Source organism: Typopeltis vanoorti, unplaced genomic scaffold (assembly GCF_054136105.1).
Source record: "Typopeltis vanoorti isolate ZY-2024b unplaced genomic scaffold, IOZ_Tvanoo_1.0 HiC_scaffold_24, whole genome shotgun sequence".
Classification (NCBI taxonomy): Eukaryota; Metazoa; Arthropoda; class Arachnida; order Uropygi; family Thelyphonidae; genus Typopeltis; species Typopeltis vanoorti.
The window spans coordinates 1758637-1771610 of NW_028328064.1; the positions used below are offsets into that span (position 1 = coordinate 1758637).

Genomic DNA, 12974 nt, shown 5'->3' on the forward strand with positions numbered 1-12974 from the left:
TGAATATCCGCTTTTTGTGTATCACTCTAGTTATCTTTGTAAATTCTAGAAGGCCACAGTTTTTTCCATGACGCGCGACAGCGGTGATTCATGCCAACAATATAGTATGTACTGTACAGTATAAAAAAGCAAATGTGAACACACAATAAATTAAAATAGGCCTAAAGTGTAACCATACAATCGACAGTATGAAAAAAAAAAATACTGTACTGTAATAATAATAAAATAAATAACAGTTAAAATAATAATTATTAAATAAAAATAATAGCACACAAAATAATAATAGGTAATAAATATAACTTTTTTTTTCTTTCAAACCGCAGTTCGGATTACTGGAGGGTTCAGACTAAAGAGGTTCAGATTAGCGAGATACTACTGTATACGATAGATTAGTGATCATTCTATTGGAAGTTACATTTGTGCATACATTAAAAATGTAATGTTTTATTATTTTTTTGGTAATGATTCTCAGTATGTAGTTATTTTTATATACTGTAGTTATATTTTCAAAATGCTGGTAATTAAGAACTGATGGTTAATCTCTTTTCAGTAGTACTCTTAGAGATGGAACAGCTGGTGCTATTATCCTTAGTACTGGACTTTGTGTTGCTGATACTATTCTTCACAATTTTAAAACAGAGGTACAGTAAAATTGCTATTTGAAAAAAATGAAATGTGATTTTAATATAACATGATATTTAATATGATTTATGATATTTAAAGGTATCCTTATAAGTTTGATTCCTTAGGAGAATCAATTTAGAAAAATAATAGAGAAAAAAATTGCAAATTGTGAGTTGTTTTTCCCTCTTTTGTTGAAACTTTGTTACCTAGGATGAGCTTAATTACTATCCCCTGATTTTTTAATAATAACAATGACAGTGATGTTAAGTTTATAGTGCTGTATGCCACTATAAACTTAACAAGTGTAGTGTAATGGCATGCATATACAGATTACGTAGTGCCATCCCATCAAAGTCTGAATTGTCATAATCTGTATTGCTGAAGAGCTCTGATATTATCACTGTATACCTACCTGATTTTTTTTTTTTTTTTTTGGTCACATAAAGTAGAAGCAAAACTATAATATTAATATTATATCTATGTATGTCTCTCACTTATTCCTTTGAGCAGAAGTACTAGATTTTGCAGTTTTGTACTAAAGGATGGGGGAAGTAGGATTTATCCATATGCACATGTTGTGTGTGTGTGTATATATATATATATATGTGTGTGTGTGTATATATATATATATGTGTGTGTGTGTGTGTGTGTGTGTGTGTGTGTGTATATGTGTGTGTGTGTGTGTGTGTGTGTGTGTGTGTATATGTGTGTGTGTGTGTGTGTGTGTGTGTGTGTGTGTGTGTGTGTGTGTGTGTGTGTGTGTGTGTGTGTGTGTGTGTGTATATATATGTGTGTGTGTGTGTGTGTGTAAAAAGTATTTTATCTTGGGTATAATAAATGTTAACGATACCAAGCTATTTTAAACCTGGTTTTACTCCATTTCCCAAGTAAGCAAACAGACAAATAAGTCAAGTTTGCACCTGCATGTAATGCAAGTCTAGCTGACCCTGCAGGTAGTGCAAGACCAAGGTAACTCATGGTAAAAGGAGAATAAGCTCTGATCACTAATCTTAATATTTACCCATAATGCAAAGCACATCTCTTGGAGGAGATGTATGATACTTTGTATTTGTGATGTATGGCCCTTTGCCTTTAATACAGTTTTAAAATAGCTTGGTATCTTTAACATATACAGGGTGTTCGGGATAAATTTGACAGTTTCGTAAGGAAAAAGAAAATCTTCTTTGTATCTATTAAATTTAATGAATTGACAAAAAAACATTACAGGCAGAGTTAATTACAATACTATCAACAAGATTTACTCAAAATAACCACCATTAGCATCGATCACAGCTTCAATTCTGCTTCGGAACCTCGAACAAGCTGATGCTACAGTCTCCCTGGGAAGGGCCGCAAAAACTGTTTTAATTTTATCCATTAACTGGGCTTTTGTATTACTGGAAGTGCGATTGGTGTCTTTTTCAACTGCGCCCCATACAAAATAATCCATGGGGTTAAGGTCTGGGGAGTTTGGAGGCCAAACATTTGGACTGGTGAAGTCGTAGAAATTTTCAGACAACCATTTTTGACTTTTCCCAGAGGTGTGGCAAGGGGCCGAATCCTGCTGCCATACATACGGCCTACCATTGGCTACCCTTGTTATCCAGGGCTTGACTACAGTTAGCAACTCCACGAACAAAGCCCGAATTCCAATGCCAGGGTTCTTCAACTCCTGTTCCTGCAGATTTGCAAGGAATTCTGCTGTACGAACGCAATCAGATCGTCTGCTAGGGATCTTTCTTCTTGCTACATCCTCGTAGTCACCATTGCAAGTCTCTAGTTCATGCCTGATTGTTTTTACTGTATTCAGGGAGCATTGGGCAGCAGTCGTAATATCCTTATTTTGATGGCGGGCACGAATCATCATGATACAAGTTATTCTCTTCCATGATTCAGGTGGGTTCCAGCTATCCATCCTTTCTGACATCTTGTATATGAATGAAGAAGGGTCCAAACTTTTAAATGAAGAGAAGTGTGTGTTAATACATGTAACTTACGGAAAAATATAATTAATTATAAATATGTCAAATTTATCCCGAACACCCTGTATATCCAAAGGAGACTGACTAAGGTAGTTTCTGACCTCTGGAATGTCGAGTATGAGGAAAGATTGAGAAGATGTAATTTGCAGAGTCTGGTGGACAGGAGGAAGAGGGGAGATATGATAGAGACCTATAAGTTGGTAAGTGGTTGTTATAGGATCAATGCTGGAGAAGTTTTACAGAGAATAGTGGGAGATCAGAGGGAGAACCATAGGTCATCCCCGGAAACTGTATAAAGAGGGTGTGAGTAGGGGGAGTGAGAGGCAGGTTTTTTTGTGCAGAGTTGTGAATGATTGGAATGCCTTTCCTGAGAGTGTGGTGTCTGCAAAGAGTTTGAATGTGTTTAAAACACTGTATGATGAGCTGTGTGTGTGATAAAAGGACCTCCCAGATGAGTCTTTGACTCCATGACGTCTTGGGGTGGTAATAATATATAAAGACCTTTACATCAGTGATTCTTAACCAGTGTTCCCCGGAACACTTGTGTTCCATGAACTGGTTACAAGTGTTCCGCCAGTGAAAGATGTCACATGACACAGTTCTGAGTGTAATTGGCTACTCTGATCCTAATAGCTGAAGAGTGCTATGCGCGTTGACTTCTAAACCAATAGAATATTGTTTATAAGTACTATTTTCAATGTGTAAACATGTAACAATATTGGAAGAAAAGATTTCAAGTTACTTTCTTTCCTTAAATACACACAGTTATGACTGGATGTGAATTTTCGTTACAAGAAGAACAATTAGTTACCTATGTTAATGGATCGTACTCTAAAAATGAAATTCTGTGAAATAACTCTTGAGGAATTTTGGATTTTTGTCCAAGCTGAATACCCAGCTCTCTCCACAAGGGCAGTGAAAATTTTGTTACAGTTTTCAACATCATATTTGTGCGAGCTCAGTTTCTTGATATTAACCAATATAAAAATGAAAAAGTGTGAAAGACTTACCAGTAGCGCACTCAGGATTTTATCTTGGGGGGGGGGCAAGTTGTATGTGATGCATACACTCTATGCATCACATACAACCTATGAGCATCTGCAATGATCGCTAATTCATAAGTAGTATAGAAATAGAGTACATGACACAACATAAATAAAAAAATGAATTTTAATTAGTAAAAGATTTTTGGAAAATTTTCTAATGTTTTTTTTTTCCTTTTTCTTTGGGGAACAGGGCCCCTTTCCCTCTTGAGAGCACCACTGAGACTTACTAATATAGACAAGGAGATGAACATACCTATATCGCATATTAGACCTGATATTGTTGAAATCTGCCAAAGCCGACAAGCTCAAGTATCGCATTAAAATGAGTTCCATTTTTATAAAAGGCAACTCCATGCATATTTTTATTGTTGGCTTTATGATCCTTATGCTTTTGGTGTTCCCCACATTTTTCTTATAATCAAAATTGTTCCATGACTTCGAAAAGGTTAAGAACCACTGCTTTACATATATCAAAATTAAAATCAATTCCAGAAAATCTTCTGCTTAAAACTTAGTTTTATAAATGTATATGAAGAAGTCTTTTTAAAAGAATACTTAGATTGAATGTATTTATAATTATTATTACTAAACCAAACCTCCATGGAGTCCAAAGATTCAATTCTAGAGGTAAACACTCACACAAAACTCATCAAACATGCCTTAAACTCATTCAATGTGTTACATTTACCACACTCAATAGGCAATGCATCAGCACTCTCCATACAAAAAACCTGCTCCATGTACGGTTTCCAGGAATGGCCTCTCATTCTACTCCTGTCTCCCATTCTATGAAAAATTTCTTCCACGTTAACTTGGTAACAATGCCACGTTAATTGCAATTATGATAAAATTCGGGAGCACAAGTTTAATGAAACTTATTCACAGGTGCCGCCTATCAGAGTTGATAGATATGAGGACAGATAGGAGGAAGAGAGGTGATATGAGAGAGAGACGTTTAAGTTAGTGAGAAGATGTTACTGAATTAAGGGAACAGGAGGATCAAGAGTTTTGGATTTGTTCATAGCATCGACAGATCTGATTGCGACCTGAGATAACATACTTGCCACCACTAGTGAGAGTAACCATATAGTACTGATTTGGAGGATGAATAGGAATGTAGAGTTATCAAAACAGAAAGAATTTATGAATTTATATGTGGAATTATTATTATTATGTGACACCTCCAAGGAGTCCAAAGACTCATTGATGGAGGGCACCTACTCTACAACTCTCCATCTCCACAACTGAAATCCACCAACTACAGTGAACCACATCATCTACACCAACAGCATCTACTGCTCACCATCACCACTAGTATTATCACAAACAATCACAAATATCCATGCCCATGGCAGGATTCAAACCCACGGCCTTTTGGCTGGAGAACGGACACACTAACCACTTGGCCAACCAGGATGGCATTTATAAGTCAGGCAATTATCATAGATTTAGAAACTAGCTTGCAGCAGTGCAGTGGATGAAAAAATTTGAAGGAAGAGAGAGGGGGGGGATCATTAGTGCATGTGAGATACTTAAGAAAAAGTTGTTGACAGCAATGGCAGATTGTATACCTTGAGTGAAGAAGATAAAGCAATTTGGAATTAAATAGATAACAAGAGAAATAAAATGGGAATTCCAGAAGAAAATGAGTTTATGGAAGACATATTAAGAGACAGGTGTAAAACCATTGCATGAGAAATAAAGTGCTAGTATTGTAGGGAGAGAAAAATTAGAATACAAGAGGAGAATGGCACTGCAATCCAAGGAGAATCCCAAGGAGTTTTTTCACTATGTGGTGAGTAGGAGGGAAAATGATAGTGGATGGATTACCTTGCTGAATGAGGATGGGAATTGGTAGTGTGGATCTCCCACAATTAGTCTTCTGATTCCATGGAGATACCATATAATAATAAGGCTTTGATTAGGCCACACATGGACTATTGTACCCAGATTTGGTCACTGGGTTTTCAGAAGGATGAAGAGATGTTGGAAAGGATCCAAAGGAGACCGACTAAGGTAGTTTCTGACCTCTGGAATGTCAAGTATGAGGAAAAATTGAGAAGATGTAATTTGCAGAGTCTGGTGGACAGGAGGAAGAGGGGACATATGATAGAGACCTACAAGTTGGTAAGGGGTTGTTATAGGATCAATGCTGGAGAAGTTTTACAGAGAATAGTGGGATATCAGGGGAGAACCAGAGGTCATCCCTGGAAACTGTATAAAGAGGGTGTGAGTAGGGGAGTGAGAGGCAGGTTTTTTCGTGCAGAGTTGTGAATGATTGGAATGCCTTGCCTGAGAATGTGGTGTCTGCAAAGAGTTTGAATGTGTTTAAAACACTGTATGATGAGCTGTGTGTGTGATAAAAGGACCTCTCAGATGAGTCTTTAACTCCATGAGGTCTTGTTTAGTAGTAATAATAATAATAATAATAATAATAATAATAATAATAATAATGTTTTCTTTGTTTGGTATTCAGTCCTGTGTTTTTAAACTTCCATATTGTCTAAGTTGTTCAGCCAAAACTTGAAGCTGCCACTTTATACTACCTTCCTTTTTTGTCTGTTTGCTTTAAGTACAAGCACACTGCTCTCATCTATTAATATTAGCCTTAATTTTAAGTTTTTTTCTTGATTATTTATCACAATAGATCAATCAAATTTTGTTTTACAGAAAATGCAAAAAACACTTTGTGATCTTCAAACTAAGTTCTCCATTTCAGTTGCAGATTATATCTCTGTAAGTATTTTATCTATGTTTCTTATGTAATATGCATTTAACTTTAGTATATAAAGAAATCCTTTCATAAATATTGTTCTTTAATGTATACACTGATTCCTGAATTATCTGACTTATGCAGGAAATCAATTTGCCTGTCATATAATTGAAGAGTCACTTAACTGAAGTTACATTTATATATTGTTTTATCCAGAAATCAAGTGACTCACCAACCAGTTAAAATAACTGATAGAACTGTTATATACATATTATTCATGTTGTCTATACATTTTTGCAATACTAATTATGATCATTATGTAAAAAAATAAATTATTATTATTATTATTATTTGACACCTCCAGGGAGTCCAAAGACTCATCGAGAGAGGGCACCTGCTCTACAACTCTCTCAACCACTCAATCCACCAACTGATCACAACTACACCAATGCCATCTACTGCCAACCACCACCACCACTAGTATTTCCACAGACAACACAAACATCCATGCCCATGGCAGGATTCGAATCCACAGCCTTTTGGCTGGAGTTTTAACACACTAACCACTCAGCCAGGCTGGCTGAGTGGTTAGCGGAAGGTATAGCAAAAATAAAATTCAAATAGCCTTTGAATAATTACTTTAACTCTTTTATCTGAAATGTTTTAAGGTAGATATCTTTTTCTAAGGATTTCGTTGCATGTTGGATTTGCTGCACACACTACTAAAAACATGATGAGTGTGTGGAAAAAGAGGCATGAAAATATTTGTGAATTGACTATAAAATATGTTAGAAAGAAAGTTAGGAAGGAGTTTGTTATAAATTCAAGTTTGGATTATGGCAAGATCAAGACTAAGAAGATTATTGATAGAATGAATGAATGGGGAATAGAGTACAACTGGAGAGTATGAAGATTCTAAAAAATGTGATAGAGAGAGAGAGAATGAATATGAAATGGAGCAATTGAAGAGAGAACTAGATGACAGAAGTATAAGAAGAATGGAAGGAGTGAACGAGTGATAGGTAAACAAATATAGGAGATAGAAGAATGTTGCAAGTGAAAGCGTCAATAGCTATGAATATAGAAAGAATGAGAATAGAAAATGGTGTGCAAGGTATTAAATAATATTTTGTATGGTGATTCAATGATTCAAAAGTTCAGGCTTGGAGCAAGTATGGGGATGGGGAGGACTTGACTAGACATACAATCGAATGTTACTATGGCTGAAAAGTAGATAGATGTGAATGAAATGAAGTTGGGGATTGTCACAGAAGATCTCAGAGGCACCATAACCTATGTGGCAAGTTGCATCATCCATAAAACAATGCTAGGGATAATCTATTAAAGCAACAGAAGAATAAGAATAGGATTTTGAATGCATTGCCAAAATTTGATAGTATTTTCAGTTGACTAAAAAGAGTGCAGATATGAATTAATGATAGCTAGAATGTGTGAGAAGAGAAGCTTTGAGTTTTTGGATGTTTTGAATATGTTTTAATGCAGAAGGGATCTGCCAGAAAACAGATTGCTTTTGAATGAGTGTGGAAGTGTACATTTCGGGTGGCTGCTGTTTGACAATATAAAGAATATGAACTAAAATCATCATGGAAGGTAGTAAAAATAACCTCATATAGAGGTTATTTTTTACTACCCACTTTGAACCAGTTTATTTTATTTTTACTTCCCACTTTGAACCAGTTTGGTTCAAAGTGGGAAGAGCAACAATGGGTTCATGTCTAATATCTCTGGAAATGCATTGCTTTGTTTTTTACACACAAAGTATTATGCCACAAATATTAGAAATAAGGGAAATATAAAGTGGCTTTAATAAATTATGTTTGTTTCCAAAAATTAGTGGGTATCTAAAACATTGTTGATTGAGGATAACACTGTAACAGGAACAAGAATCAATTATTTCTTTCTTTCAAGGTTACACAATGGTTAGCATTCATTGTATAGGCAAAAACACATGTGTTAGAGCAATTACTTTACTTATGATTAAGAAAATAATACTCTATGTTTAAGTTAAGGGATATTATATCCCATATTGCTTCTTAGCCGAATAAGAAACTCAAAGAGTTTCATGCCGAATATAGAATCTATATAAAGTTCGGCAATTCCAAGCATAAGCAAATATCTGGATAGTGCAGCACCTGATCCATTAGGTAGTGCAAGCTGAGGCAACTCATAGAAAGGGTGGAGCAAGCTCCGATCACTATTCTTGGTATTTACCCATAATGTGAACTTAGCTCCTAGGAGCTGTATTATTGTTCAACATTATGAGAGATGTACGTTCTGTTCGCTACAAACTTGGTATTAACTAGGTCTAAATACTCACTGATGAGACTTCAAAAAAGGTTGAAACCAGTCTGGGTAGTGACCTTCTCTCATAATGTTGAACAATAATACAGCTCCTAGGAGCTAAGTTCACATTATGGGTAAATATCAAGAATAGTGATCGGAGCTTGCTCCACCCTTTCCATGAGTTGCCTCAGCTTGCACTACCTAATGGATCAGGTGCTGCACTATCCAGGTATTTGCTTACGCTTGGAATTGCCAAACTTTATATAGTTTCTATATTCGGCATGAAACTCTTTGAGTTTCTTATTCGGCTAAGAAACAATATGGGATATAATATCCCTTAACTTAAATAAGTTCATGTTGCTGAATTGAGGCCTTTGGCTCTTCATATAATTAGTAATACTCTATGTTTCAACCTATTCATCAAGGTCATCATAAGTACAACATATATATGCACAAGACACAAGCTATATGATATTGCACACAAGCATGCCCACATATGTGTCTATAAGTACACCTAACTGCTTTGTTAACTGTTTATACTAGCTTGACCTCTGGCAAGAAAAAAAAAATTTAATTAAATTAAACTAGAATTCTAAATAAGCATAATAATATATAATGATATACAGAAGATCAAAAAAAAAAAATTAAAGCAGAAATACATCAAATGAACCTCTACAGTCTTGTTATCTTTAGGTTTTCTTGTGTTAGGGTTCTATCATCATGTTCTTCTGGATGCTATATGAAGAAAATGAATAATTTGCAGATAGGTTTTACAGATTCTTGGAATTACTAATCCATCATTCTTCTTGAGATCAGGATGATAAATCATCTCACAAGCTTCCTTGAATTTTCTTTCAAATCAAGTTTTGGTGCAGTGTATGGCCTTTCCAGTTAATTCTGTGACAAGTTTGGAGTGCATGGGTTGACATACATGCAGGACAATACATACATGAAAATTCAGACCACCATCAAGCACAAAAACTATTGGTAAACAGCACCTTCAAATATAGAGCCTTAACAATTTCTCCATTGAGCAGTCATGAAGAATGAATATGAAATTATTAGTCAAACATTTATAAAGAATAACTACAACAACAACAAAAAAAAAAAAAATCAGTTCACAAGATCCACCACAATAATGGCATAAAAGGTAAAAAACAATATTACAAAAATGCCATAGCCATACTATACATTAGGAGAATATCAGAAAAAATGTATTGTATTGATATAAATACAATATTAAGGTAACATTCAAACTTCCTGCAAAATTAAAAAAGTATATTTAGCTCACCCAAAGATCCCCTTCCTTACCTTGCCCATCTGGGGATTTACAAAATTCAGTGTACCTGCAACTCACACAGGATGCACAATTCTAATAGGAAAAAGCTGAACACAAATGTCACGTTAAATTCCTTTACTATAATAAAACACGCCCTGTTGGACCATTCACTCCAAACTAGTCACAGAATTAACTGGAAAGGCACCAAGTCCCTCCACCACACCAAAACCTGGTTTGAAAGAAAATTCAAGGAAGCTTGTGAAATACTGATTCATCATCCTAATCTCAACATGTATTATTATTATTATTATTGTTATTGTTCCGGGAAACTCCAAGGAGTCGACAGACTCATCGAGGGATGCCCTAACATCATGTCAAGAACAACTATTCAACATTCACACAGTATCTATCATACCTTGCCTTGAACTCATTCACAGTCGTAGCACCCACAACAGACTCTGGAAGCTTATTCCACTCATTTACCACTCTCCAAGTAAAGAACCTAGCTCTAACACAATTGTCAACCACGCTCTTGCCCAGCTTCCATGCATGGCCCCTAGTCCTCCCACCACCAGTCATATTTTCAAAAATATCTTCTGGATCAATCTTATAAAAACCCTTCAGTAATTTGAATGTCTCAATCACATCACCTCTCCTTCGCCTATCGTCCAATTTCTGCAACCCACAAATCTTCAACCTATTCTCATAAGGTTCATTCCACAGACCTGCTATCATCTTGGTCACTCGTCTCTGGACCCTCTCCACTTCCTCCCCATCACGAAGAAACCCTGGTGCCCATAACTGGGCACAGAAGTCCAGATGGGGTCTTATCAAGGCTCGATACAGAGGAACAACAACTTGTTCGTCTCTGCATGTTAAAGTATTTTTCAGAAGCCAAGTGATTTGGTGAGCTGTTTTAGTTACTTTTGCAATGTGCCCTCTAAACTTCAACTTCCTATCCACCAATACTCCCAAATCCCTGGCCTCATCAATCTCCTGGAGTATGGTTCCACCAATGCGATATACTGCTGCTATTCTTTTCACCCCAAAGTGCATAACCTTACACTTTGCCACATTAAATTGACATCCATTTTTCCTAGCCCAGTCCTCCAAACTATCCAAATCATCCTGTAAAATTTTGACATCCTGTGCACTCACAATTGCTCTACCCAACTTTGCATCATCAGCAAACAAGTGAACACTTCCTCTCAGATCCTTTCCAATATCATTGATGAACAAATTGAAAAGCAGTGGTCCAAGAACAGAGCCCCGTGGCACTCCACTAGTCACAAGACATCTTTAAGACTCCACTCCTGAATAAACCACTCTTTGATATCTCTCCTTCAACCACCCTCCTATCCATCTCACCAACCCTATATCTATCCCCATCTGCTCCAGTTTACTGATTAGGGTTCCATGTGGTATTCTATCAAAGGCCTTGGCAAGGTCCAGTAGTATCACTGTAAACCCATTACCCCTATCCAGTTCAGCCGTCACTGTGTTATAAAACGTGAGCAAGTTACTGAGGCATGATCTACCCTTCACAAAACCATGTTGTCCCCCATACAATATTCCATTTTCATCTATCCAATCCTGTTGATGGATTAGTAATTCCAAGAATCTGGAAAACCCATCTGCAACCTATAAAGCATCCAGAAGAACATGATGGCAGAACTCTAACACAAGAAAACCTAAAGATAACAGGACTGTAAAGGTTCATTTGATGTAGCTGCTCTTTAATTTTTTATTGATTCTCTGTATATTATTATATATTATTATTATACTTATTATATAAAATTTTAATTTAATTTAATTTAATTTTTTCTCACCATAGGTCATACTATTATAAATGGTTAACATAGCATTTGTACTCTAGTGTACTTATGTATAGTGTCATGTAGCTTTTTTTTTTTTATAAATTAAAGATGCCAAGAAATTATATATTTGATTTCATCCTTTATCCAAGTTAAGCAAAACAAAGTTTACATGTGAAGTAACTTCACAACTGGGCTACTTGTATATAGAGGCTAATGACTTCACATCGATTGCCTTAGTATCTCATAATGCAAAGCACATATCATTACGGACAAGTATAATATAATAGGTATGAGTATAATTGGTTTCGACCTTTATTGAGGTCTCATCAGTGGGAGCCATGTAGAGCTTATATCTTGTGCATATATATATATATATATATATATATATATATATATATATATATATATATATATATATATATAGCCATGATGATAACTTTGATATAGAGATGTCAAGTGTTATTTTCTTAATTGTAAGTAAAGTAATTGTTCTAACATGTGTGTTTTTGTCTCCATAAATTCTACCCAAGAAACAAGAATTGATTCAGTATTACATATTCAAGGAAGACAGGAAAAATAGAATACTGCTGATAATAATGGAAAAATTATGTAGAATATAGAACTAGGATGAAATAGGAAATAGGGTGTGATGGACGACAAAATATTTAGTATAATATTGCTATGCACTTGGAAATGTGAAGAATAATAATAATAATTATTATTATTCTTATTCTGGCCTCCATGGAGTCAAGAGACTCATCATGGGAGGTCCTTCTTAGGAAACACAAAGTCTATCATACCACTCCTTGAACTCATTGACCGTTCTTGCTCTCACCACTCTCTCAGGCAATGCATTTCACGGTTCAACTACCCTCCACGCAAAGAAACCATTCCTCACTGTCTTGCTTACAGCTTCCTTTCATAACTTCCAGAGATGGGCTCTTGTCATCGCTCCTTCCCACTATTCCACAAAGCAAAAGAACTCCCCAATGTCCACTCTGTAACTGCCTCTCAACAGTTTAAAAGTGTCGATCATATCACCTCTCCTTCTTCTGTCCACCAAACTCTGCAGTCCACATTCCCTCAGTCGATCCTCAAAACTGACATTGTACAGTCCTGAAACTATCTTTATTATTCACCTCTGTAGACTTTCCACAGTTAATTTATCCCCTTCAAATCTTGGGGACCAAATTTGAGAACAACAGTTCA

General features: G+C 35.8%; 1 protein-coding gene across 3 annotated transcripts in view; it reads left to right on the forward strand.

Annotated features, from left to right (window-relative positions):
• LOC150092169 (uncharacterized) overlaps positions 1–12974 on the forward strand; it is a 300320-nt gene that overhangs the window by 75449 nt on the left and 211897 nt on the right. For 2 of the 3 annotated variants that reach the window (XM_090415233.1, XM_090415231.1), the window contains exons 5-6: positions 551–641; positions 6323–6388. In XM_090415233.1, the coding sequence (XP_090271359.1) occupies positions 551–641; positions 6323–6388 (157 nt within the window). The remainder of the gene's footprint in view (positions 1–550; positions 642–6322; positions 6389–12974) is intronic. The other variant, XM_090415232.1, reaches the window with a different exon arrangement.